Genomic DNA, 26525 nt, shown 5'->3' on the forward strand with positions numbered 1-26525 from the left:
AATATGGCTCATGCTTTTCATGCAAGAAGACACAATCTGAATCAAGACCCTCGTGTACTGCTGTGCAGCTTCAAATAAAGAAACGTTGTTGTACCAAAGCCTCCTTGACTGTTTAGTCCCATTGGTCAAGATACCACTAGTTGTTTTGTGTTTTTTTTAAAAAAAAGAAAGGAAAATAAGTATGTGGGGAAAGGGAAATGAAGCATCTTGAAACTGTGTGTTACTCTATTTATGCTTTACCACAGGTTTGTCACTAGTTCTTGTTCATTCTGAAACCTTCCAGAAAATCTGAGTTCTGTGGGTGCCGTGGTGCAGGCAGGGCTGCGCTCCAGTGCAGCAGCAACGTCCTCCCCAGCAGCCAGCAGAGCTGCCTCGTTTTCTGTCCCAGTTCCCGCCGGGTGCCGCTGGCCGGGGCGTCACGGCGCACGTGAAAGCGTCTCGGGGTTCAGTGCAAGGACACTCCGGCCGGCCTGACACACGCGGGCAGTTAGGAATTTCCAGCTCTCCTCTGCGGGCCAGAAGTGAACAAACCCCACTGTGTCTTTCCCCCCTCCCCCTTTTTTTTTAAATGCCAAGAGATGCAGAAAATAAATTCCAGGATTGGCCTTGTATTGCTCGACGCACAGCTGCTACGTACCTCCACGCACACACACGCACACAGATAGCCTGGAAAAAAACCCAAATCAACCCAACATCTCTAGAGAGGACATTTCAGAGCCAGTTTCTGAGGTAAATCTACTTTTTAAAAAAAGTCACCGAATTCTGTACACTTTTTTTTTTAATATATACTTCTACATATAGCGTGTATTCTCCAGTGCCAACACGTAGACCTGCCGTCTCCTCCTGCCATAGGACTGCAAGCTTGGGAGGTGTTTCTGCATGGATGGGGGTGTGTGTGCGCACATATGTACACACACACACACACACACACACACGTATGTACAATCAACCATCAGGCCTGGGCTACCCACTTCTTCCCCTTTTGGAGAGTTTCCTCTTGAGCACAGTTTTGACTTCCTGCTTGGCCGAGCGAGGCTGTGCTGAGCTGCCGGCCCCACTCCCACCATCCCAGCGCCCCAGCCTACATGGTGCCCGATTTATCCGCCGAGCTGCTGGGGAAGAGCTTCTCGGTGGGGGTGACGGCAGGGCTGCCCACCCCTGAGCTGCTGCTGCTGCTGGAGCGGTGCTGCACCACCGGCCGTACCGGCCGCATCGGCGGGGGCCGCAGCTGAGCCCCGGCCAGCCGGGCTGACAAGGCAGGCTTGAAGGTCGTCATCATCTCTGTGGTGGAGCTGCTGCTGCGCCGCATGGCAGCGTCGGGGTCCCGGATCAGGATGGTGTGGAGGGGGCTGGCGGGCTCCGAGTTGGCGGCGCCCATTGGGGGGTTCTTCATGGGCTCCAGTGTGTCCAGGACCACATCGGGGGCCTGCTTGGCCGTGTTCTGCCTCTCCAGCTCCCGCAGCTCGTTCAGCGCCGTGCTCATGGTCTTCTCGATGTCCTGTGAACACCACCAACAAAGGGATGTCAGCACCATGCCACAGCATCGCCCCACCCTCCTGCCCTGGCATGTGTGTCTGTGTGTGAGGGAGTCTCTGACCTCAGGCAGAGCCTCCAGGCAAAGCAGGAGCTTTGGGAGAAGATGTAAAGCCCAAACTCTGGTCACACAAAGGCGCCCCGTATCTCCCAAGTCAACAGGAGTTTGGTCGCCAGCTCCAAAGGGAGCAAACCACAAGTGATGGGGTGACCATGAGTGATGGGGTGAACACCAGCCTGTCCCCAGCTCCAACAGGACAGGGCATCTCCACCCCTCCCCCAGGGTTTGCCCCCAAAGCAGCTGCCCTGCAGCCTCCATCAGGTGAATGGGACCTCTGCTGTCCCTCTGCCTACAGGGCAATGGTATGTGTGGGGACAGAAACACACAGGGATGTATTTGGAGTGAGCACCACAATGACAGCTCACCGTAAATAAAAGAGAGGCAGCGACATGGCCTCTCCTTGCCCATGGGGACACAGCCGAGGTGAGATGGGAACCCAACCCTCACCACCCACCCGCCCGCCTCAGGTCGCGTGCCCTAGGCATGGCCTCCACGGTCTGTCCAAGGGGATCCTCCGAAAGTGAACCCAGTTCAACTCAAAGTGCCCATTTAAAGGAAATTAGCTAAATTGCCTACAACTGCAGTGCTGATCATCTCATTCAGAAACAGAGAGGCCCTCGAGTGGCTTCACTTAAATCCACCTTAACTGAATTAAGGCCACTAACTCTGAAAGAGACCATCTGAAAAGTGATTTAAGGCAACTGAGTTAATTGTTTAAAAAGTAGCTCTAGTTAACTCGCTGTCCTTGTGTAGTTGAGTCCTTCATTTTCTACTGCATACAAAATGCTTGGTGAGCCTCGGATAATGCTCAGAGGATCAGCAGAAGGGAAATAATTATCAAGTTAGCTCCAATTAATTCTATTACGCTGTTTAGATAATGAGTGAAAATATTCTCCCAGAGCTAAGCCTCAGGACTACCAAGTCCGGCAGTCCTACAGACTTCAAGGTAAGTATTTGTTTACACCAGCTGAGGGAGAATCTTTTCCAAGGTTTAAAAAAACAACCCAAAACCTCAAAAGCCAAGAAAATTGTGCATATTGTGCTCCATCCTCACCATTCACCCATCCCTCTGGAGGCTCCCTGACCCCACAGCCCCACACCACACCTGGGGACCTTGGCCCTGGGGTGCCACACTACTGCCCACCAGCCCAGCGTGGGGACCTCGTGCACGCTGTCACCCTGTCGAGCCATCACTCAGGGCACGCACTGTGCTACGACCACAAGTTTGTAAATTGACCACACCAAACGCAAGCTCTTGATGGACAGAGAAGCTGGGTAGCGTGCTGCAGAGCAAGAGAACGAGGAGCGTGGCTGGTGGAAAAGCAAACAGGACAGTAAGAGTTCTTCCTTTCTGCAATCGTCATTAATTATCCCACTGAAAGTGGCTGATTCGACGTGACAGCCTGCCAAACCCAGTGGCACACAAGCTACTGCCAGGCAGTGGGCAGTGGCCTCCCCAGCGGCGGCACCCTTTCACCTGGGCATCCCCGATGGTTCCACAGCTGCTGCTCCCGACGGAGGGGGACACGAAGCAAACCAGGGGAACTGCTGCAATAGGGGATGCGGAACAGCCTGTTCACAGCGCTCCCAGCCCAACCTGCGGCCGCTCAGACAGATCTGCGGGGACCGTGCCTGAACTAGGTGGTCCCCGAGAGGCTGGAGATCTCTGTAGCCTGCTCTGCAGAGGGACCATTCTCTGAGGTGTGAACAGGTTTGGTACAGCCTGACTGACACCTGGCCGGGGGCCTCCTGCCAGCAGCAGGGAGAGGAGACCTGGAGGCTACGATGGAGTTAACATGAATTTAACGAGCACCATGGAACTGATGGCCTAGTGTGATGCTGATGTTGCATGGCTGGAGGCATCGTATCGGGATTAAGCTAACCTTTAGAGGTCCTAGCTACAAAGAGCCAGTAACAAACGTGAAGCACTCTTCTCCAAACACTGAGCATCAATCAAGTTCTGATTTGGCAAATCCAGTTTTCTCCTCTTAAGCTCCTTATGGAGCATCAGATGAAGATAATGCACTTCCCTCCCTGCGGGAGCTAAGAGCTGCCAGCGCATTTCGGTGGTGGATCGAACGTTTCTGCCTATTGTTTCAAAGAAACAAGGTTTGTGGAAGGAGGCGGTATCTTTTATTAGACCAACCAATACAGTTGGAAAAGCAGGCAAGCTGTTGGCTGCTCATTTTTATTTTTAAACCACCGCAGCTACAACAGCACTGTAATTCTGAAGTGTGTTGAGATGGAAGGGGCTCTGCGGCACTCCCCCCATGACTTTACTTTTAGCTTCTCGATCCCTGGGAACCGAGAGCCACTTCACAACCCTCTTACCTCGGCAAGCGCTTCTGCTTCTAGAGATTTCTGATCTCCGAGACTACTGTGTCTAGTAGATCCACAAGTCGATCTCAGCGGGTGGCCATCAGACAAGGCCTTCCTGTCTGGGAAATTGATGCTGCCTGCACTGCCGAATGTCGCCATTCTGCGCTTTTCAGGACTCTCAATCCTGCCTCTGTTAAGAGGTATTTTGTGGGGGCTGCTAGGGCAGGCCGCTGCTCGAGGAGGAGTGTCTATGCCAGGACCCATCCCTCGGGGCGGGCTGTGGGTGTCCCCCCCGCTTCGACGGCGAGGGATAGCTGCACCGTCAGACCTCAATCTCACTCTGCAAAGAATCCATCACAAGACTAGGTCACCGTCCGTCAGATTGAAAGCATCTGGTTGCATGCTGTAAGACAATTGCTCAGCTCTGAGAGTTCAGATCAAACCAAACTCCAGCCTTTCAGCTCCAGAGACTAAGGCAAGAGGGAAGACAGACATTTTAGCCAGTGCCAAGAAAGAGACAGCATTGTACCTTCTTTACTGTTAAGCTCTACGTTAGCAATGCACACGGAAACCCCCTCCATGCTCGTATTATTCTGCCGTGCTTACTGGAGCCTCCCCTTCTGTCTTGCCCTACACCATACACTGACTCTCCCCGCATGTGACAGCGACCACCTCTGTGTTCATAGGAAAGTGAGAGTTTCCCTACCGGCCCATTACTCCCCCAAAGCCATAGTCCACAATATGATCCGTCGGAGACTGGATGTCGTTCTTGGAGGAGGCTTTATCGTCCAGCAGAGGTCCGCTGCTTGCCTCGCTGTCTGCCTTCTGGCTCAGGCTGTCAGAGAAGGCATCATCCCTGGGGAAAGGAGACCCCCATCAGTAAGCGGGCTCTGCCCCAGCAGAGAGGCTAGGGCCCAGCCACAGCGTGGACCTGAACTTCACCGCTCCAGCAGCCCCAGGCTTTGTTAACAAAGGGCTAGACCAAGGCCACCACTTCAGACAGTACCCAGAGCTCGGAAAAAGCAAACGTCGGGTCTCCATATCCCCCTGGGCTGTAGCTGCCATTTAGTGAATGCAGGTACAGTACTTGTAACAGAAGTGGTGCCTGCGAAGGACCCTGGGATGTGCCCACAGGCCGGGTGGGCACTGAACAACGCCAGGTCAACACCCACAGTGGGCAAGGCCAACATTAAGTCTGGGTCATGCCACTTGGAGCAGTCAATGACAGACGGGGTTCGGGCACACTGAAGTACAGTTTAGTGCTTGGCTTTATCAGCTTGAACGAGAAACAATCTGAGCCAATACACGGACAGTCATATGTGAACAGATCCAGATTTCTCACCAAGGTCATTAAACCAGGGAAAATCCGGCCACCTGTTTTAGGTGGCCAAAGACGGACCTCGTGTCAGCAGGTGATTTTAACAACCCAGATCAACACACACCACTTTACTCACATGTCTTGCACCACAATATACTGGTGGGGTATGAGGCCATCCACACCGTTATGTCTGCCTTCCCACCAGTCTTCTGAGGCCCGATGGTACAGCAGAAGCGAGGCCCCTTTCTTAAAGGAGAGCTCTCGTGGAGACCGTCCAACGTAGTCAAACTTTGCTATGGCTTCTATCTGCTCCACTTCTGCAGAGGAGAGAAGCACAGACAGAGAAAAAGCTCAGCCCAATCACAAGGGCACAATAAATCCTAGAAAGAGGCATCTCATCAGAACAGCGCTAATGCTGCTGCCCCAGCTTCCCGAGAGTATCTTACACTGAGTACAAACCATCTTATTTTTAGACTGATCAATTCTTTTTGTTCTTCCAGCCTTCCTGGAACTTCTCACAGACTCACAAACTACCAAAAATTACAAAAAGCTACAAACCAGATGGGGAGTAGTTGAAATCTCCCTGTGTGCATATCACATCGTCACCCACACTCCCATTTTCTACCTATAAAGTGAGTTACAGAACCCCATTATCCTCCAGACTGGGATCTTGTCAAGCTGTGTCAGATACTGTGATCAAAGCCCCGCTTACCTTCTCTTCCTTTCCTTATCCTGGAGACAGTTTTGTCTGAATTATTGATGAGGTACGAATCCCCGTTTGGGAATCCCCACAGAAACGCTGACACTGGCTCTGGCCAGGCAGCTGCTCTGCATCACACCGCCCATCTGCAGACCTTCCAGCACTCCACCTCACCGCTTCTCCACTTTTTCTAACTTAAGCTCTACCAAATACCAGGGATTCACGAATTGGGAGCTCAGGGCTTGAAATTCAAGAGGGCTGTGGCAGGACTTCACTTTGGGAGGTGGTGAGCACACCAGGAACCTTTGACCTCCTGGCCAAGGGCATCACAGCGGGTTGTTGACCCAAAGAGGAGCCTGGTTGGCACCGGGGAGCCCATGGAGGAGCCCAGCTCTTCTGCAAATCTGTTTCCCGCTGGGAGCACTGAATCCCAGAGAAACCACTGCAGTGATTCCAAAGCAGCACCAGCGTTTCTCTCCACACTGGCAGGACCTGCACTCCACCTCACTTCGCTCCAAGATAGGGGTGAAAAAGCAGGCTGCCACCACCCAACCACCTCAAGCCACTATTGGAGCCAGCAAGCAAGCAGTTAATGTACCTTGATTATTTGAGACACCCGATCATTTTAAACCCCACCTGCAGACTGGCAGATGGGCGATGACAATGCTGAACAGGGCAAATCTGCCCAGTTCCTCCAGATCTGTCACGTTCTCATTAAAACATGGAAACCTGCTCTCCTCCGTCTGCCTCATCACTAACCACAGGCTTGGCATCAACAGCAGTCAGGATGCGACCACTGCTCTGCTTAGCAACAAAAACCACACAGAGGAAGAGATACCAGAGGAGGATGTGGGAGATGCTGCGACAGACCCCTGCTCCATTCCCTGCCTCACATGGGACAGGACAGGTCACTTCAACTGACCGATTTTCCCCAGCTTAAAATACACATCGACACCAATACGAGCAGCAGGGTGTTTGGGAACACTGCAGCAGGATCAACAGGGAACGCGCTGGAGGAAACATAGCAGGGGAGGCGACCAGGAGGGCTCTCTCAGCCCTGATAAATCGCTGAGTTTCACAGCAGGGAGGGTGTGCGGGGCGAGGGAGAGGGGAGGAAGGAACATGTAATTTCACAAAATAAAGCTGCTCTTCTCCATACTTGCACCACAGTTAATCACCCGGAAACTCCAATCAGAGCTATTAATGTGACCATCCAAGCATAAAATTGGCTAAATGGCAGCTTGTGCTCCTTCATCTTCTAGTCCTGTCGGCTCCTGTTTGTAGCTGAACGCAGGTCCTGAGCCGTCCGGCCCAGCTGCGCCCCTCCCCTCCTCCCTGCGGTGCCAGCCAGCCCTCCCGCCACCGCCAGCCTCGAAGGCATCAGCGTTTGCTGGGGCCGGACGCATCCAAGGGAACAGGAGCCATTGGGAAAGCAGAAGAGGCATTCAGCTGCCCAGTGCCCTTCCAACACACCACCATTAAACGGTGTTGTGGGGCTGTGCATCTGCCACCCCTCCGCAGTGCCAGCAGGGTCTCTCCCCACGGCCGTGCTGCCGGTGCCTCCGGGACGCGGGACGCCCAGCGCTCCCTCCTGCGTTGGTACCGCGTCCTGGAGCGAACACGCTTCTTGCCCAGGGCTGCCAGCGCCCCCGTTTCCATGCTCGCCTTTGTGACCGCCCTGTGCTTCACAGCTTTTACTGAGAGCCTATACGTGACACTGCAAGCTGGTTTACACGGAAGTGCAGGCAGACGCGAGCTTGCAGGAATCTGGACCCGAGCCTCCTCCAGCGCGTTAGGAAACACCGATGACGCACCCAGTTGCGAGGGATTAACACCCGGCAGCACCTCCTGCTTCGCCCTCCAGAGCCGGCTGGCCCCACGGGCCCGACAGCAGCAGGAATGAGCAGGTGGGTACATCGTCACTGAAGGAAACAACCGGCCACAGGGAAAACCAGGCTGCAGCTCGCTCAAATACAGCAGCATTTCGTTTCTGCCAAGGAGACGGCTGCTCAACAGGGGATGATCCACAGCATAATGAAACCAGCTGAAAGACCCCCACGCTTCAGGGGGCCCCCAACAGGGCAATGACATTTACTGCTTTCCCTGCAATGCATCCAAGGGCCCCAAGTGAACAGAGCCGGTCCCTCCCCTGTCACCCACGTCCCAGACGTCACCCACGTCTCCCCTCCTGCTTTTGTGAGCCATTTCACACAGCACGTCCTCACTGTCACATGGCTGCGTGTAAGCACAGATGACAAGGAGAAGGAAAAAAATGTCATATATGGGATTAATGGTAACTCATAGAACAGCTCCAAAATAACAATCCCTGTATCCTGCCATAGAGTCAGACCACTGCGAAGGTCCACGCACATCCTATGGGGAAAATCTATACGCAACATTTATTAATATGCATGCTCATTACTAAGCACACAAAAACGCCATCCCCGACTAAAGTGCCAGACACTAGTCCAGCCGCTAATCTGATGAGGAGTGCAGTGCCCACTGCTTTCCTGCAGGCACGGCTCTTCTGACACAGGCCTGATTTTCTGCTGCTCGTGTCCGCTCACCTTCATCACTGGTGTGTGGCTCCGTGCCGTTGTCATGGTCAACTTCATCGATGGTGCCTGGCTCGCTGTGCGGGCTGTCACTGAAATAAAATACAGCGTGCTTTCAAAGAAAGAATGAGATTCTGTTCCCAAGGCACTTCGCAAAAGTAAGCTGTTCAGGGAAATTGTGGCCCCAGCGACACTTGAAAGAGTTATGGGTTTAGTTTTCGTAGGACTGAGATGGTCATTTTAAATCACAGCAGATCTCTGAACTTGCTTTGAGAACAGCAGACACTCACACCACCATCTTCAGGCTCAGAATATCACGTTCTGTTGCTCATGCACCTTAATCGTATTTGGCAAAACAAATAGAAAGTGATATCATTTTAAAATGTTCCACACACTCATTCACAATGAGTTTTAGCATTTTATCCTCTGCTTGCATCAGTAAGGATGGTGGTAGGTCACCAGTGTACGGGAAGATTAGGTCTCAGAAATGTGTAAAACTTGCACAAAAATAGTTTCTTAAAACTTGGATCTGAATGTCCATTTAGAATTCCAGCATCCTCCAGAGAAATACACTTCTAATGTGGGAGTTTGTTTATGGAATTTTCCTGCTCTGGGTATATACCAAGAAGGGAGAATTGTGCACCAGAAAGATGCAATGCAATCACACGTGGCTGATCCCGTCCTCGGCTAATGCAAACTCATCTGTCTTCTAACATGACAAAACAAAAGGAACTGGAAGGTTCAGATTAACTTTGGGCTATGGAATTTTATCCAACCAGCAAACTACGATGGAACTATGGGACTTCACTCAAAAGTTCCAGCCTAGGAGGAATTTGGTTAAAGTTGACCTAAATTTCTGGTTTGCTCTGAACATACTTATGTGAATCTGCAGCTAAAAGATTTTTTTATAAATAGTAATATTCATATTGGAAACAATTTTCTGAGATTTTACTGAGGTTTATAATGCTGAGTCAGCATGAGAAATATGGAAAGAAAAACTCAGTGAAACTGTCTCTGTTTTCACCAGACAGGCTAAAATGAAAAGCAAAACTGATGTCGAGACTAATTGGTTAGATGTGCAGAATCCTCTTAGTTTTATGAAGGTATTTAAAACTAAGAACCATGCAGACAGCCTGATATGAAGTAAGATTCTTAACCAGGGTAAAACAGCACAAGCATATCAAATATATATCACTCACACACCTAATTCATAACATTTAACAGGAATAAATGCAAAAAGGCCCCTTCTGCAGAGGGGCAAATTCACCCCAGTGCTGTGCTCCGCTGCCCTGAATATTAAGTCTGAGCTTCCCCCAAAGGCCTCCTCACTCCCCATCCTCTCGGGGATCCACTCCCGAGATCCCTTCTCCTACACTCGTGTGAGCTGAGGTCAGTTCTCTGTCCACCAGGCATCAAGCCACAGCTCTGCACTTTCTCCCAGGGTCACTCCAAACGTACAGCGCCAGAAGACGACCCTAGCACAGGGAGCCGGCTGTAGGTTCTGCAGCCAATGAAGTCCTGCCCTGCTGCTTACCAGTACTCCTCCCCTCCAGTCATGCACTTCTCGTAGACAGGTCCTTCCAGCTCTCTGTGGCTGGGGAAGATGCCCTCGTGGTTAATGATGATAGTCTTGATGACCTCATTGACGTGGGCTTGGCAGGACACCGGATCCTGCCCATCTGGAATGTGCATCAGCGTGGGCCCGAAGCAGATGGCCAGGTTGTAGGGATCCATCATGTTCTCATCGCTGTACTGCGACAAGCTGCAAGCACAAGCGTTAGGGAGCCGTGGTGCCGACTTTCCCCGTTTGCTCAGAAAAGCCTCTCACTAACGAGCCCCCACCACCCAAGAAAGCAATCGTCACTGAGCTGTGCATCTTCCCTACACACCCAGCCACGGCCAGGCAAGGCCAAGGAGGAAGCAAAATACAACTCTCCATGGCAATACCAAAAAGGACTCATGCAACAAAGAAAGGGAAGCCCTGAAAAAAGGAGGGCAAGGAGAAACTCAGTGAAAGAGGAAAAAAAAAGACTTACTGATTAAGGAAAGCAAAAAGATATCTCATGACGACGATGACAGCCCGAGGGAGAGTGACGATGATTTGCTGTATCTGGTGCACTCTCTCGGTGGAGTTCTCGATTTCTGGAACACATGGACAGAAAGCACATCTTTACACCTTCTCAGGACCAGACAACATGGCATCAGAGGGACTTGTTCCAGGTCTAGTAGCCCACTATGCAAGGAAAACAATAGCCTGTTTGCAGGTTTGATCCACTGCTTTAGCACTAAGGTGCAAGCAGAGAATCAGGCACAGTGCTCTTCCACTGGGGAATTCATACTTACGTTTAGATTCAGTACAAACACCAAATAAAGACATTTTATTTTTAAAATAGCTGTTTATGCATTATTTAGTTCATTCCTCAACAACTACTCTACTTCTCAAAAGCTTTAGGTCAATACGGTACTGGAAAATGGAGCACTGCGTGGTTTTCTAGTGCAGATTTTAAAATGAGGTTTTTATTCACGTTACTCAGGGCCCTCTGAGCCCTTCTGCTCCAGTCTCCCACTGGTCTTAATGGGAATTTAACCTGAGCCAGTTCTGAGTCTGCATTGTAAGATTCACTTCTCTCCACAGCAGCACTCAAAGCCCATAGCCACTGCCAGAAACCATCTCCCTTCTGTAGGAAGGAGGGGGCTTAGGGCCATCTGCTTTGGGTGCCAGCCCACCCACCGGGGATCCCCGCACCACTCGTGCCCCGCGGCGGCCCCAGCACCAACCCACCGAGGGGGCTCAGCGCCGTCCTGCAGCAGCCAGCAGCACGCTCCAGGCCCCCATGGCTGCTCTTTTTTTAAAGCTAGAATCTGTGCAATACATTATGTAGATAGTTAATCCCGGGGCTTTTGTTTTACAGAAAGCAGACAAAGAGTACCAAAGCCTTCCTGAGAGCAGTCAGCCTCAGATGCACGGAATAAGCCCCATCAGTGGAGTGGTGCTTACTTTATTACGCTGGATCAAACTTTGGCATTTGCTAATCATAATAAAATTCACTGGCAACGTGTAGCTGGGCTGCCACTTGTTCAAAAATTCTGAGCAAAATTTGGCTTCAGCCCAAAGATGGAAAGCTTTATAGTATTTCATTTTGGAAATTTTTGAGGAATGCATTTATCCCTTGTTATTACTTACTGGGTTCTCTGCTGCTTCAGTTTGGTTTTACTCAAGAGGACATTTAAAAAAAAAAAAAAAACTGGATAAAACCCTACAACAATAGTTATCTGTTCTGAAACCCAGAGGAACACATTGTCTTGAAGCACTTGCCTTTTTTCACTTTGCAGAAATGTTTCAACTGGCTGTAATTCAGCAGAATTAATGGAGTAATCATCAATCACTTGACTATACAGGCACATCCCTGAATGAACCTTTGCAAACAAAGTGCCTTTTCTATCCATCTACTTCTCATGTGGATTCGGGAAACGCTTCCATGTAAACTCTCAGTCCCCGTAAGGCAAAAGGAAATCCAGCCTTTCACCTGTCACCAGCAAGCCTGGCTTCCCATCGCATCAGCCAGGAATGATGCAGCTCTGCAGCTTTGCGGGCACCGGAGGCCCTGCGACATGCGCAGCAGCACCTGCTGCAAAGAGCTCGCTCAGAATTACCTTACGGGGAACCATGGCAGACCAAGGTGGCTTTACGATGATGCACTGCAGTGGAGAGCCCAAACCGCTCAGCTGCATTTAACCTTTCCACTGTAATTACAAAATGAGACGGAACATCCTCCAGCAAGGGTGGCATTTTACTGAGCAGTGGCTCTCCAAGGCAGCAGGTTCCTTCAATCTGTTTAGGTTGGGACACCTATTACACAGCCTCTACTTATGTGGCAGAAGGTCACATGCATTTAAGGTCAGATTTTTAATGGGAACAAGGCATTTTAATTCATTTAAAATCTATATAGAATCAATCTATCTTTCCTTAATCAAAAGGTACCAACAGCAGCAGGAAAAGAAAGCAAAGATGAGGAAAAGGAAGATTCTTACTAAATTAAAAAAAAATAAAGAAAGAAGAGAAAACCATCCAGAAAATTAACCAATTATGTTTGCAACAAAGAGCTCCCAAAAGCTTAATAAATTGTGCAAATTGGCATTAACTAGGGATGGTTCCAAAGCACAAGCCTATCTGCAAGCACAGTGACATCACCAAGCACTGGGCACACTTCCTGGCACCGACAGGGGCCTGTCCCCTTCCCTGCGGGCTGTCCCCTCTCAGGCTCCATCCTCTGCCCCTGAGGAGGGCAGCGGACCGCGCTCAAGCCAGGCTGAAGCTCCTGACCAGGGCAGGAGACTGGTGCAGAAACAGCTTCCTTTGTTCGCTGCGTTACAGGTGTGCTGCACTGTTTTACATATCAAAACTGAAAGGCAACAGCGAATTTCCTAAAGCTACTATATAAAACAACTGTTCTTGAAAAATAAGAGCACATTCTTCTCTTTCTGGAACAAGCCCATCCCTGCGTCATTCCCCTCTAGATATCATCTGTCTTTCTTGACATCACTAAATCTCCAGCAGTTATGCACATTAACATTAAAGAGGGGGGAAGGAGCCATGAGCAGCAAAAGCCAAACGAAGGACCTCAGCACGTGTTCACCCCTCAGTCCCCCTGAAGCTACCCACGCACCGAGACACTCGAACCCCCAAACAACCCCGACACCTCTCCTGTAAAATGAAGTCATCCTGTAGCCAAAGTGCACAACACGCTCCTCCATCATCTCTGAAACATTAAATTCATTCTGTCTTCTTCCTTTCCCCCAGGGGAGTAATTTCCACAACTTGCCAATAAATAAATGTCATCACTACAAGGTACTGAGAGAAATAAACCCCAGCTGGGATATCTGTTTCTTCAGTTGCAGCGGAACAAGTGGAGCCAGGAGGAGAGTTCAGGACAGAACAAGAAGCAACCAGGTTCTCCCCGACATCAGTCCCAGACCCTTCGCCATTAAAAACCCTCTCAGCTTCTCCCTCTGCTCACATCCCAAAGCGCTTTCTGGTTTTCTCTGGGACAGGATATGCACACAGCAAACACTTGTAGAACAGCCGAGCGAGTGAGGCTGAAACCAAGTCTGCAGACTCGAGGGTCGGAGAAGCTTTCAGAGTAGCCAAGAGCTACTGACCTCCACTTCACATTTAGTAGAAGACACTGACCTAAAGCAGCAAAACCCCTTAGTGTCCCCAGAGCCATGGCTGCGTGGCACATGACGGGCAGGCACAGGAACTGCCATTACCCACAGAGATCCGTGCAGGCAGGACAGCAGCCAGCCCTGTTCAACTGACTAACGACCCCTCATGCAACACACAAAGGTGTGTATAGGCTTGCTGGGTGTGCTGCCCGCCGGCCTAAGCTTGGAGACAACTCTGAGGATCCTCGTGATGCTAGGGAGAATTTAAAAGAACCACAGCAAGACGTTTTACCTCTCCCTCGCCTCCAGTGCTGCCAATGCACACTCTTAATGTCTTCTCCTAACAACTTCTGTTGCAGACCTATAGCCCATCTTGCAGCACAAGCTGCTGTTTGCAAAACTCAGGTGTACTTGCCCACCGTTTATTGCTCCTCTTGTCCCACCCTATTCTCCCAGAAGAGCTGTCACGTGTACTTACTTATAGTAGATATCAAATCTTGAAACCTTTCCTTAGGAAAGAGGGGGTTTTCCAGTCCTCGGAAGTACAGCTTCAAGACTCCAGCCACTGAATTAATGTCACGTTCATTTTGATCATCAGCAAGGGGATCTTCACCTGCCCAGAGAAAAGGTTTTATTTCCAGCATTACTGTCAAGTTGGACTAATATAGCAAATGTTTTTTCCTAACTCAGTGGAAACCCAAAATTTCCTACAGCTCAGAAAACCCTCCTGTGTGCACAATGGCAACACTATGCATTTTGCCAGCAAGAGAAGAGTTTAATAAGGTACTCTGTTACACAGCATCATGCTGAGACACGCTATAGTCCTACCCACAAAACCTCTGTTCATTGTGGAGATTTCAACCTTTCCTGAAGACATTATTAACCAGTACTCCTTCAGCCTCCAGCCTAGCGCATTTTTGCGTTTACGGCAACAGCTCAGAGAGCTGAGCAGTTCTGAATGACGCTGGGTGAAAGCCTGGGACAACAGGCTTGGCTGGAGGATGCAATTATGCCTCTAGAATGGTTCTGGATAACACTGTACTGACTTAAATCTATAAAAGGCTTTCAAAAACCTAAGGGATTTAGATACCGATTCCTCTTAAGCAAAAATGTGCAAATCCTCTTGCCTTTGACAATCCCACCGCTGCCTTATTCCTTGGCCTGGCCACCTTCACCCTGATCCTTCTGATGCTGCTCAAAGATTAACGTTATGGAGGCCATTACCCCCATCTGAGCCTTTCATGCTCTTAATTAATGAAAGTGGAAGAGATCTCTGCACCTACCCCTACTTCTCCTACTCTTTCCCTATGTGACTCTTCGCTATTGCTGGAGATACAATACTGACATACCCAGAAGGGGAGAAAACCTCCTGGCGTCTCGTAGCAGAAAGGCCTTGAGCACAGGCTTTGCGCAATGCCTAATGCCCCCCAGCGCACACAAACTCCCACCAAGGGTCCCTGCTCGGACATGGCATCACAGCTGCAGCTGCACTCCCCGGCAACATACCTCTCTCAAACGAGTTCTTGATGTCGTTGACTTCCACCTGGGAGCCAGGGACTCTGAAAATGCCCTGCTGCTGAAGGCCTGGAAAAGAACAACGCTTCAGAAAAGATTTCTATAACTGTTACACAGTGCTTTCTAGTAAAGAAGAGCAGAAACTAGGAGTCGAGGCACGGGGAGAGGCTCAGAGAAAGGGGACAGCCTGCTATGATTCATTTCTGCTCATGTTCTCCAAACAAGGCCCCCCCAGATCAAAGAACTGAAACAGCTCCCTTTGGCCCAGGGCCTGAAAAAGCAATTTCACCTGAATATGTGTTAACAAGACCTACGTATTTGCCAGTCATCCGGTGCTACATCACAGTCAGTGCCACTGTAATTACAGCCTGAGCCCCCGTAGCAAGGGCTGCGTGCATCTCTGCTACATTTCACTGCTCAATGCAAGTACTTAATCTCCTTTGCAGAAAGTTTCTGTTGTTATTACTGAATCAACTTACCATACAAATTGATGTAGCGAATGCAGCTTTCTACTACAAGCGGAATAGCCTGTCCCGAATCCTTCGTGAAAGAAAAAAGTAAAAAATTACTGGTTTATTGATAACAAAGCATGGGAAATTCATTAAAGGTTGCAAAAACAGATTTGAAAATCAGTGCCATTGAGTTTAGTAAGAGGACAGGCAAGAAAAGGAGGCGTTACACACATCAAGCCATCAAAAAGTGCTGAGTATACTATGTGCAGTCAATTATGCAAAAAAAAAGCTTTCACTAAAGCGTGTGAAAGACTGCTGCTCACTATCTGGCTGAGACAGGGGACTGATGCAACGGGATCACGGCTATTCCATTTCAAAGGTGTAATGCTGAGCCAAAATAAAACTTGTGCTCTACCTGTCTGATGAAATAAGTTTCCAATAACAGAGCTTACAACAATATTTCCACCTAAAGAAAGAACCATTGTGAGCAGATGCTAAAAAAGCCCCAGAACACCAGTGTATGAAAGGAACTGCCTATATTTGAACCTGCGATGAGTTTTGGTCTTTGTTTCAAAGCTGCTTCTCTCCAGGCCCCTCGTGTGAGGAGCTCAAGGGGGAATGTGAGCTGTGTCTGACTGCTTAAGTGGGCATTTATTTTCCTTAGGGGCTTTGTTTGGTTGCTTTTTCCAGTAGAGTACAGTTGCATCTCTCTGGTTAATTTACTCCGTCTCGTAGACGGGCCTCCAGTAAATACCTGGTTTCTTGTTCGCGCATTCCTCCTTCCTCTGAGAACACAAAAAAGCAGCAGAGCGGGAAAAAAAGAAAAGATTAAGCAAGGATAAGTTCAGTTAGAGGTAAGCATCTCTTTCGGAGGCCATGAACGCTCAAATGCAATGGCAGCTTAGCAAGGTCCAACCCAGGCCTCCAGGCTGTCCACCCTCCCTCCCAAACCCTGTCCAGCACGCTGCACCCGAGCCTTGGCGACCGGCAGAAAGAGCCTCTCGGATTTCTCGGATTTCTTCCCTCCCTGAACCGGCGGCACCCGCAGGAGCGCAGGACCAATGCCAGCCCCTGCCCGGGCACAGGCTTGGCTCAGTGAGAGCCATCCCGGTGTGGAGGCACCAGGCAGCTGCCCTCAGCCCCACACGTTTCCCACGGCAGTGTGCAGCCTCTGGCCTTGAGGACAACCCCGGCAGCACAGCACTGTCCCCGAAGGAGCCCACCTCCGGTGGGAGGCGTCCCTGTCTAGGGCAGGGGGTTGGAACTGGATGAGCTTTAAGGTCCCTTCCAACATAAAGCATTCTATGGTTCCATGATGACACCCGTCTGCTCAGACAGATCTCCACTGCAGCTAATTCCTCCTCCACAGTGCTGAACAGGCTGGACTTTAACGAGCATTGCTTTTTTAAAAATCAGTTTAAGTAAGGAATAATTATAAGTATTAAAGAGATTACCGGCTTTGTCAGCTGGGCCTGTGTATTACTTGTGACAGTGCCCTGTTTGTAAACACTGCCCTTAAGCTTATGGTTGCACTAAAAGAGCCTAAGAGAATAAATCAGAGCCAGACAATGCCTATTAGTTTACCTAATCCAACAGTTTGTCATTACTGCTTCCTCCAGTATTTTCACTAAAGCTTTCTTCAGCACAGGATTAAACACTGAGCAACTGGAACGGCATTGTGTCCTTTGCAAGTCCTTCCAGCAGCCAGGCAATGGCAAAATGCTGGATTTCGGAGGATCAGCAGCTAGATAGCTGGAGGACAAACTGGGGACAAATCCCACATCCACATCTCCATTTGTCTCCTCAAATCTCTCCTTCTGGGAAATTTCCTGGGATGAGCAGGAGTCCCTTGCATTGGGACTGTGCCGGTATTAACCGAGTTCATCTGAGCTCACCCCAGCTTACACGAAGAAAATACTCTGGCCCACATTTGTGAAGGCCACATGCTGCATGTTACCAGCGGCGGTTTGGAGGACACCGCTCGGCAGCCGTTTAAGAATCACTTTGCTCCGACGCTGGAAGCCAAGCCCATGGCCCTGGCGCTGCCCGAGTGCGGCCGGGCGCCACTGTGGGTCGCAGTCAGCACACAAGCTGTAGTGCCGCCTCTCCTGGCGCATCCAGAGGTGACGGCCTCCCTTGGGAGAGGCTCAGGGCTCCGCAGGGACACAGCTCTCTCCTGTTCTCTCTGCGGGTTAACCCTCCACTTTGGCTGCAGGAAGGGCCTGTGGAGTCCCAGTAAGTGCTGAGCTCTACGAGAGGGCATCAGCCGCCATCAGCAGTTGGCACTGAGATGAGCCAGCTGGGCCGGTTGTTATTAATGTATTTTGTTTAAGGATAACACGTCTACGCTCCCACGCAGCCACCCATACACACAGTATTGCAAGTCAAGGCTGCCAGTCCCTACAACTAGGAGACACTTTCTGGGAGCTTATGAGTCATTTCACCTTCCCCCTCAGATGTGAGGAAGACGACCACCAAAAAAGGGTAGAAAAAGGGAAGGTGGGGGGATGTGTTGATGCTTTGAGGGTGCTGGGCTGGGTTGTCCTTGCTGTCTGATGTTCCCTCCCAGGATGGGTGGAAGCAGCACTGGATGATGGGGATGCTCAGCCAAGAGCGCCTCATGCCCTACAGCTGGCCACCACAGCTGATGGTCACCAGCCACGAGGGTCCTCACTGCTACCCTCACCCCAGGGCACGCAATGGGTAATGCAAGGAACACATGAGGGGCAAGGACAGCTATGGAGAGAAATCGTCACCGAGGCAAAGCGTGCACTGGCCACATCAACTGGGTGCAGGGTGGACCAGAGAGATCCCACCAAGGAAGGAAAGCAGCCAGCGGTTAGGACAGGAAAGCCACCATTACATTCACAGCGTTCATAAACTCTTACTGTCAGCCAGTGAGTACCTTAATGAACGTTTCCATATTGCCGTTAAAGAGTTTATGATTATAGACTGAGAGAGGCCTAGGTCTCCTCATTTTCTGTGGCTTAGGGGGAAGACATGGGGGCCTGGGAGAAAATGGAACAAAAGAAATCAACAAAACACCAACGTAAATGCAATGACAGGATGAGATCTCAAAAGGTTATGACCAAGAATAAAAAATAAATCAAACAGAAAAATCCCTCTGTGAGGACTCAACACTCAGCTCCGCACACTCTGCAGCCGCTCGCGCTTCAGCATCCCCCCCTGCCGCATTCCCCCATGGACACAGCTCCACCAGGAGCTGGGGGACCTGCAGAGAGTTCGTCCCCATACCTCCACATCATACACAGTGCCTGCAGCTCTGGGGGATGTGCCCTCTGCTCACCCCACAGCGCCTCCCAGCAGCCTGAGGTGGGCTACCCTAGCAGTAAATTGGCTAACTCCTTTTGGAGCCGGTGCCACGATGGCCTCTGCGGGTCCCCGAGGCCAGGTGGAGTCCGGGTGTAGGTGGCAGGCATCCACACGAGTGGGCAGCAGAACTGACCTCTAAGCAGCCCAGAGCAGCAGCAGAGCTGCTCACTGTACGCTGCACACAATTTCAAGTCAAGGTCAAGACTGCAGCCTCTATTTAAGTAATAAATTCAAATTAATCTTGATAATAGAAACATTTAACAACAATAAGCCAACCTACCCATCGCTTTCCATCCCCATAATCTGCCAGTGTTTCCCTGTGAGACAGACTCTACCCTCAGCTGCAGTCCCACACAGCAACCCAACTGACTGTTCTATGCACCTCCGGAAGAGTCCCAGTTCCTACCGTAAAAACCAGTCGCCTCCAGAACTCAGACAGTGACAGCGCAGCAACTATACCAACAACCGCAGTGTGAATGAACAACGATGATTAGGAATGTTCTTCATGCAGAACTTGCTTTGTTCAAGCCAGAGAGTAATGAAGCTGCTAAACATAGCTGGTCACAGCTGTCTTTGGTACCCACAATCTGCAGATACAATTCTCGCTCTCTGAGGTGCCAAATATTAAAACTGCTGCTCAGAGTTTGTGCTCGTACCAGGGATGACATTTTAGAAGTAAAAGAAAGGCATTGGTGCTCAGTAGGATTTTTAACAGCTGTCTCCTACCTCCACCAGTCTGGCACTCTGCCAGCCTGAAAAAGCACCACGAGCAGCTGAAGAGCTCAACAAATTCCTGGATATATCCAAAATAAACCACAGGTACCCCTGGAAAGTATTCCTGTTTATTCTTAAATGGACCTTATTCTGCTTATAGATGGACAGAAAGAGGAAAGTGGGAACACCTCCACCTCCCTGTAGCTAACTTCTCTTTGAGAGACAGTCACAGGGAGGTCTGTGGTCTTTCATCTTTCTGGCAGGCATTCCCAAGATTCAAACCACCAAACAAGAAGATGAGCCTGGTCAACACACACAAGCAAACCCACCAGCAACTCTCTAAGACCAGAAAAGGTAGGCACGCGCGTTAGGAAGTGGCGTGACCCTACACCTATTAGCTCGGGACAGAGGGTCCTCACCCCTCACGGGAGCAGACCCTGAAGACCCTGTTGCCTTCAGCAAGGGTACCAGACACCTACTGCTTCAGGAAATGAGGCCACCGAAACGCGTGACATTTTAGCACAGTGATCAGGACTTTGGAGGGCTGCTTTCATTAACGCTATTCCCGTTTTGATCTCTTCTTCTGATAATGAAGGACATTAAGACCAAAGTGCCTAGATCTAAAAAAGGGAGAAAAATAGCTTAAGATCTCTAAGCGATTTCTGATCTGTCCTCTACCCCCAGGCTATACTGATGTCGGAAGAGGAGAGATCATGACTGCAAGGAAAAATGAGTGCTAGGAGCATTCATGCGAAAATTCTCACAGAGCAGAGTCAAACAGACATGCACAATGTACACAGAGCTGTGGTGCACAGGTGACAGTTGTGGTCCGCTGGTTCCTTAATCAGATGTCTTTAATTAAGCCACTTGACTCTACACTCCTACAGCTTCTAACCACTCCTTCGTCTGGTCACTGAGGAGCAGAACTGCCTGTGGTCCCTCCAAGTGCCCGCCCGGCTCTCGGCTGAGCAGCGCTGTCCGCAGCCCACCGCCCCAGTGCCACTGGCTGTCCTGCCACCTCCTCTCCCGGCGCAGCCTGGCCTCCGGCCGCAGCTGGTGGGAAGGTCGTTCTGCCTATGCTTTCTGCCTCGCCTCACACAAGAAGGAAATTGTCTCTTGTTTGTTTTCCTTTGTGAAATAAAAGCAACTGCTGAAACAAAAGCAACAGAAGCAGCAGGGAGCTGTGCCACCATCCCTCGTGTAGGAGGCTGTTATTCATTCCCTTGATTGCTCTGGCCTGCAACACCGTCACTCCACGGGCACCCACTCCTGACACACAAAGCACTCAAGCGCAAATTCTCCCTCCGGTTTTATGTGGTGGTCTGGGTGTGCTTCCCCCCTCCAGCTCAGGAGAGCCCGGCCTGGTACAGCCAAAGGAGAGGAGCCCACTTCAAGGCGGTGTCCATGGCCCCCGCCAGCTGCGAGGGCATCAGGGTGCTGTGGGGCAGCTCTCCTGTGACGCACAGGGGGAGGCAGCGATGCAGCGGGGCCGCCACGGCGACCCAACAGGCACCTGGGAGCGCCATGGAGAGCAGCCCCGTGGAGCATGTCAGCGCAGCGACACAGCGTGCGGCCCCACTGCCCGGCCTGCCTCTGTGTCCTGATGGCACCTGGCTGCCCAGCCCTGAGGCCACACGGCCCAGCGCCGGCAGCACGATCCCCTGCTGGCCAGAAGGCGAGAGAGCGAGGCACCCTGCCGCCCCACTGCCCTCAGCCGTGGCAGCCCAGGCTCCACCATCTGCTTTGGCATTTCTAACATGGAATGGGCAGTATTGCAAATTTTATTATTAACTGCAACAGGGTTGTAAAAAGATGTCACAGAGAGAGGTTGTACATGTTCTGGGGAGATGTTTGGAGGCTTTCCGGGCTCACGTCTCGCTGTTAGAAAACCAGCACACTCATAGCAAGCCGCCAGAGCTCTGTGGAGATGCTTCATGGACTGGACACCGATCAAAGACCCGTCGCTGTTACACCCACCCCCAGCACTATCTCCGGCTACAGAGGGATGAAAGTCAGTGAACACAGCCATGCTCTGCACTCCTGGGAAAAGCCACCAGCACTGGGACAGGCTTCTGGGGACACATCAAAGTCCTCAGATGCAGAGGGATGGTAGGGAGCAGGTGGACACCCTTGTGTGGCACTGTCGGAACACAACCCAACCTCAGCTACGCAACAAGGCACCGCACGGCACCGTGCTGACACAGCACTTCCTGGCACTTCAGAGCCAGTCAGCTAGAAATGACACTGCAGCAGAAACCAGGGCCTGTTTGTCATCACCCTAAGAAGCAGGGCGGTGATGTGGGGGGCCTGGGGTGGCCTGCCTTCTGCAGCTGGAGGGTGGTTAAACCTGAACCCTGCCAAGCTGTACCAGCAGCAAAGCCAAACCACCTGTCCCACCGCCACCCTCCTCCAGCCGGAGTGAGCCCCTCCCGAAAGCAGATGAAGTGGAAGAAACTGCTCACCTGGTTGTTCCACATTCGGCTCTTTCACCTATGAAGAAACACAAGCTTCCATCATCTCTCCACGTTAGTCACCACCAAAGGACTGTTAAGACACACTTGCACAGGGCACTCACACACCCCTGGGTCTGCAAGCCCCCAGTTAAGGGCTTTGGGCAAAAAGAAGCTAAATGTGCCCGAGAGCCCCGCAGGCTGGGGAGATGCCCAGCTTGTTGCTATACAAGCCCCCACCACTAAAAGACATACTAGAAATCCAAGACTCAGGCACAAGAGAGGGAAAACATCTCCAGTTCCCACTCATATTAAAGGTTTATTTGCAATACGAATCCCATCTTGTAAATAAACAGATGTTCTGCAGGTCCTCTGCAGGAAGTGCTCATTTACACTCACTGGGGACTGGGCAAACCCGAGGAGGGAAGGGACAGCCCGATAAGGGCTGAGGCCCCTGGGGAGGCAGCTGAGATTATCTGACTGCCTCGTGGAGGACCACTAATAGCACCTGAAGACAGCCCAGTGTTCAGTTCCCCAGCTTCTCCTCTGAGATAACAGCCCATCTAATCACGATCGGGCAGACGCTATTCTGGCTGTCAATATTCTCATTCCCTCCATGTACTTTTAGTGCTTGGATTTCATATAAACGGCAGCATATCACCACTGATAAGATCTGTTCATTTTTTAGAGTATCTGTCAATCCACTGAAAAAAACTAAACTAATTTCACATGCTGTTTGTGCCTCTCTCCCAAGGCCAGGAAAGCCGATTTAGTCTTCCTTTTTCTAAGATACATAAAAGGAAGCATTTGGCTGCACATGCCTCCTTCCTGCTCTCCCTTGGCACCTGCGGAAAGCAAGCTTGCAGCCAATTCCTCACTGAAAAAGAAAAGAATTCCACATGAGTGTTTTGCAAACCCAGACTTCTTCCTAATGAGAATCAGCTCATGCTGAAACACAGCATTTGGCATTTCTGGGCTAAATATTTGCTGAACGCCTACATAGCAGGATGATCCCATGGCCTGGGAGAAATTCAGAAAGTTTTCATGTGAAAATCTTCCATGGCTGCTTTTGCACAACTCTAGAAAAACGCCTCACCCTGCACTCTTCCTCCTAAGTAGGGCATTAGTGTAAGACCAGAATGGTGATCAAATTAACCTTCAACAGATTCATCACTTCTTGCACCGAACCATAGGAGTCTTAGCGCTGTAGCCAATAAACAGAGCTCTCTTCTGCATTAAGACCTGTGCTCTCCAGGAAGGGCTGAGATGGGTCCAATTTTGGTGAACTGCACGCCCCGTCCCCCTTGCCTATGCCGAAGCCTGAACTGAGACTCAGCAGCAGGCGCCCTGCAAGCTTCGCACAACCCCTGCCAGGCGGCTCTGGAGCAGGATGGCCTCGGTCAGGGCGCAGAAGGGCTGCCACTGACCTACTCCGCAGGGTGATGGGGGGCTAAGGCAGCCACAGGGAGTACTGAAACTCCTGGGAAAAGGAATATGTTCCTGGAGCCCCATGTATCTACCCTTGCAGCCTTCCTTGGCACTTAGATTTTGTGCCTTGACTTGGCTCAGTGTTCACTGAGTTGAACATACCACAGGATCTAACTAGAAGGCAGATTTTAAGGCTAAATAAATTTGGCAGAGAAAAGATGTTTGGCAAAATAGCCAACAAAAAGCTATTTTATTTTTTTTCTCTCTCCTCTGAGATGAGGAGTCCAATTTTTGTATTGTTAAGACATGACTATGGACCATTGTGCATTCTAATTTAAATATATTATCTCCTGTTGGAAAATTGGGATACTTAGTCACCCCCATCTTCTTTCCACTGGAAATAATGCAATTTTAAAAAACTTTTTAAAAGAGCTAAACTCTTCTTGCAGGGACATGGATGTGCATCACTGCCCCAGCAGAGGTGGGTCCCACCTGGAGCTGCACACTCCTGCTTCCCTCCCAAGTTACTGCCCCCTCTGCTGCATGAAGCCTGTTTGTGTGTATGTGCTCTAAATCAAATGTGTGAAATTATCATCTGGAGTGATAAAAGCCTGCTACGGAAAAGTCAGTTTTAAAAACAAGGATGATTTTGCAGTTCTGGTTTAGAGCAAGTCAAAAAACCTATGGCCAGGGGAGCAAGGGGCCTATTCAATCAACCAGGCAGCTGGCAATCTGTGACACAGCAGCATAGCATCAAGGACAAGAAAATACCCGTGCTCAGGGCCACACTAAGAGGGGAAGAATGGGGAGAGAAAGGAAAAAGGCAGAGGTTTGGATTGGGGGGGAATCTCTGCTGCTGGAGAAGTAACACAACACTTTAGCACACAGCATAAAATTTCTCTATGTGCACTCTCGAAGAAAGGTGGGAAAAGAGTAATATTCCAGGGAAATAATGATTTTGCATGTCACTGGTTAAACTTAGTGGCAGCCAACCACAGGAGTCATCAGTCACTCAGGAAAACACAGACAGCAGGTAAGGTTGAAGGATGATGCCTGGTTTGAAGTCATCTCATGTGATGGGTGGTTCCTGCCTGGACCTAACCCTGTGACTCACCTTCTCCAAGAGTCTGCTTCAGCAGGTCATGCTTAGCCTGGAGCTTCGTGATAAGGTTACTGCCATTCAAATACTCCTTAAATTTCTGGAATTAAAAATAAACCAAACAAGGTAGGTTCAGACTCGGGGCAAAAATAGTCCATAAGTGATGTACACTTTTGCCTGGGGGCTGCTGGAGGGGGGTTTGGCGAGGCTGACAGCTCTGACAAACCACACGTCAGATGCACCACAGGGCTGAGCATGGTCTAATCACTTCTCACTGCTGCAGCCACCATCCTGATGATCTTATTAGCCCGGTCTCCTTGGTGCTGCACCTCCTGCCTGGGAATGCGAGGAGCTCCAAAGAAAAGAGTTCAAAGCAAGCTTTCTTTTGTCAGGCTTCTGGGAATGGCCCGGAAAATGAAAGAGGCTTTTCCTCCCCCAACAGGCGCTTTGCCTTTGTGCAAACAAGTGATACAGACAGAGCGAGAACGCCCAGTGCCTGAGACCTTCCCAGAGCAGGGACCATCAGACGCTTTATGCGCTGGGCAACACTAACTGCACAGCACAACTTCTCGTTTCATTGTGAGACTGTCTGACACCCGGTAACATTCAAGAGCAAGTAATTTTACAGATAAGAGGAGTGAGGGAGGCAGAGGTGGAAAATGAAAGACAGACAACAGGAGAGATCAAATTCTTGCAAAAAACATTAAAAAAACCCCAAGCACAACTCATAACAAGAACTGCAATTCCCCCCCCCCCCCCCCCCGAATTGGAATAAGAATACTGTTGCGAGAAAGTAGAAGCTTTTCTATGCATATGTAATATATCACAAGACGCTATTAACTTTAGCCTACTAACCATGCTTAAATGAGGGCTACTTCTGCTGAACTGATAGCTTATTTGTTACATTTCATGTACTACAACAGAGTACCTCAGAGCTGCCTGGAAGTGAATTACAGGACCAAGGCTGAGGGGAGACACAGCCCAGCTGCCTTACCCAGCACGTACACAACAGCCTGGCACTGCAACGCCAGGCCGCCGCTTCCCCCGGCACCCAGCACCACGTGCCAACAAGCGTTTAGCTTAGCCATGGGCCAAGGGCAGATTTTAGTCGTGCAGGCCAGAAAAGGCAAGCTTCGGTGACAGCTCAAAATCCTAAAGGCCTCCGGGAACAGGCACTGAATGGCGACACACTGCGAGGCTGGCCAGAGTCTGCTGCCCCGCTCTGAGCCGCTCCTACTGATTTCTGCAAGGTTTTGGTCACAACTGGTTGCTCCAGTTGTTCCTTCAAAAGGAAGAACAAGGCAGACACTGGACTGTCAGTTCCTGTGAGCTGCCCTGCTGCTGAGAAAGGCATTCCAACCCTAAATCACACAGAAGACAAATACTTAAAGAGACTGAATTGGTTCTTGCTCTTCACTAACGAGCACTTAAAACGGGACTCAGCCCTAGCAATTAAAGCTTTGTGTCCTGTATCGCATGAGATGACACTCACTGTAAAATAGAACATTTCGGTTTCCTGCTGGTTGGCTCTCCTCTTGGCGATGTTTATTTTGCTCATGTAGGTCTCTGATGCAGCCGATTTGACCGACTCAGTGGAGCGACTATGCTGGAAGGCATCTGAAACATCGAAATCTTCCACTGTCAGCATGTCCTGCAAAGTCTGCATTGTGGCATCCAGAGTTTTTCGTACCTATCAGAAATAGAAGACAACACAGTTTTGGAGCAGACTGGGAAAACGACACATCTTGAGCCAAAACAACTGGCCGACAGGCAGCTTCAAAGTACTGGGCTTGCTCTCGCGCTACCTGCGGGCAATGGGAGCTCTCAGCGCTGCTGCTGGAAGGACTCCACACCTGAGCACACCAGAACCCCCCCCGCGGAA

The 26525-nt window shown here is 50.4% G+C and overlaps 1 protein-coding gene across 2 annotated transcripts in view; it reads right to left on the reverse strand.

The window, feature by feature from the left end:
• Nucleotides 1–734: 734 nt before the first annotated feature.
• SRGAP3 (SLIT-ROBO Rho GTPase activating protein 3) overlaps nucleotides 735–26525 on the reverse strand; it is a gene marked incomplete at its 5' end in the record, with an annotated part of 125112 nt that continues 99321 nt past the window's right edge. The window contains 14 exons of one of the 2 annotated variants that reach the window (XM_082487490.1): nucleotides 735–1498; nucleotides 3926–4253; nucleotides 4620–4769; nucleotides 5368–5548; nucleotides 8499–8578; nucleotides 10021–10248; nucleotides 10523–10628; nucleotides 14131–14265; nucleotides 15159–15236; nucleotides 15647–15707; nucleotides 16374–16404; nucleotides 22129–22156; nucleotides 24659–24743; nucleotides 26136–26333. In XM_082487490.1, the coding sequence (XP_082343616.1) occupies nucleotides 1082–1498; nucleotides 3926–4253; nucleotides 4620–4769; nucleotides 5368–5548; nucleotides 8499–8578; nucleotides 10021–10248; nucleotides 10523–10628; nucleotides 14131–14265; nucleotides 15159–15236; nucleotides 15647–15707; nucleotides 16374–16404; nucleotides 22129–22156; nucleotides 24659–24743; nucleotides 26136–26333 (2106 nt within the window). In that variant the 3' untranslated portion in view covers nucleotides 735–1081. Of the gene's footprint in view, nucleotides 1499–3925; nucleotides 4254–4619; nucleotides 4770–5367; nucleotides 5549–8498; nucleotides 8579–10020; nucleotides 10249–10522; nucleotides 10629–14130; nucleotides 14266–15158; nucleotides 15237–15646; nucleotides 15708–16373; nucleotides 16405–18524; nucleotides 18628–22128; nucleotides 22157–24658; nucleotides 24744–26135; nucleotides 26334–26525 lie in introns of both variants that reach the window. The other variant, XM_082487489.1, reaches the window with a different exon arrangement.

This window comes from Vanellus vanellus (genome assembly GCF_965231255.1).
Source record: "Vanellus vanellus genome assembly, chromosome: 9".
Taxonomy (NCBI): domain Eukaryota; kingdom Metazoa; phylum Chordata; class Aves; order Charadriiformes; family Charadriidae; genus Vanellus; species Vanellus vanellus.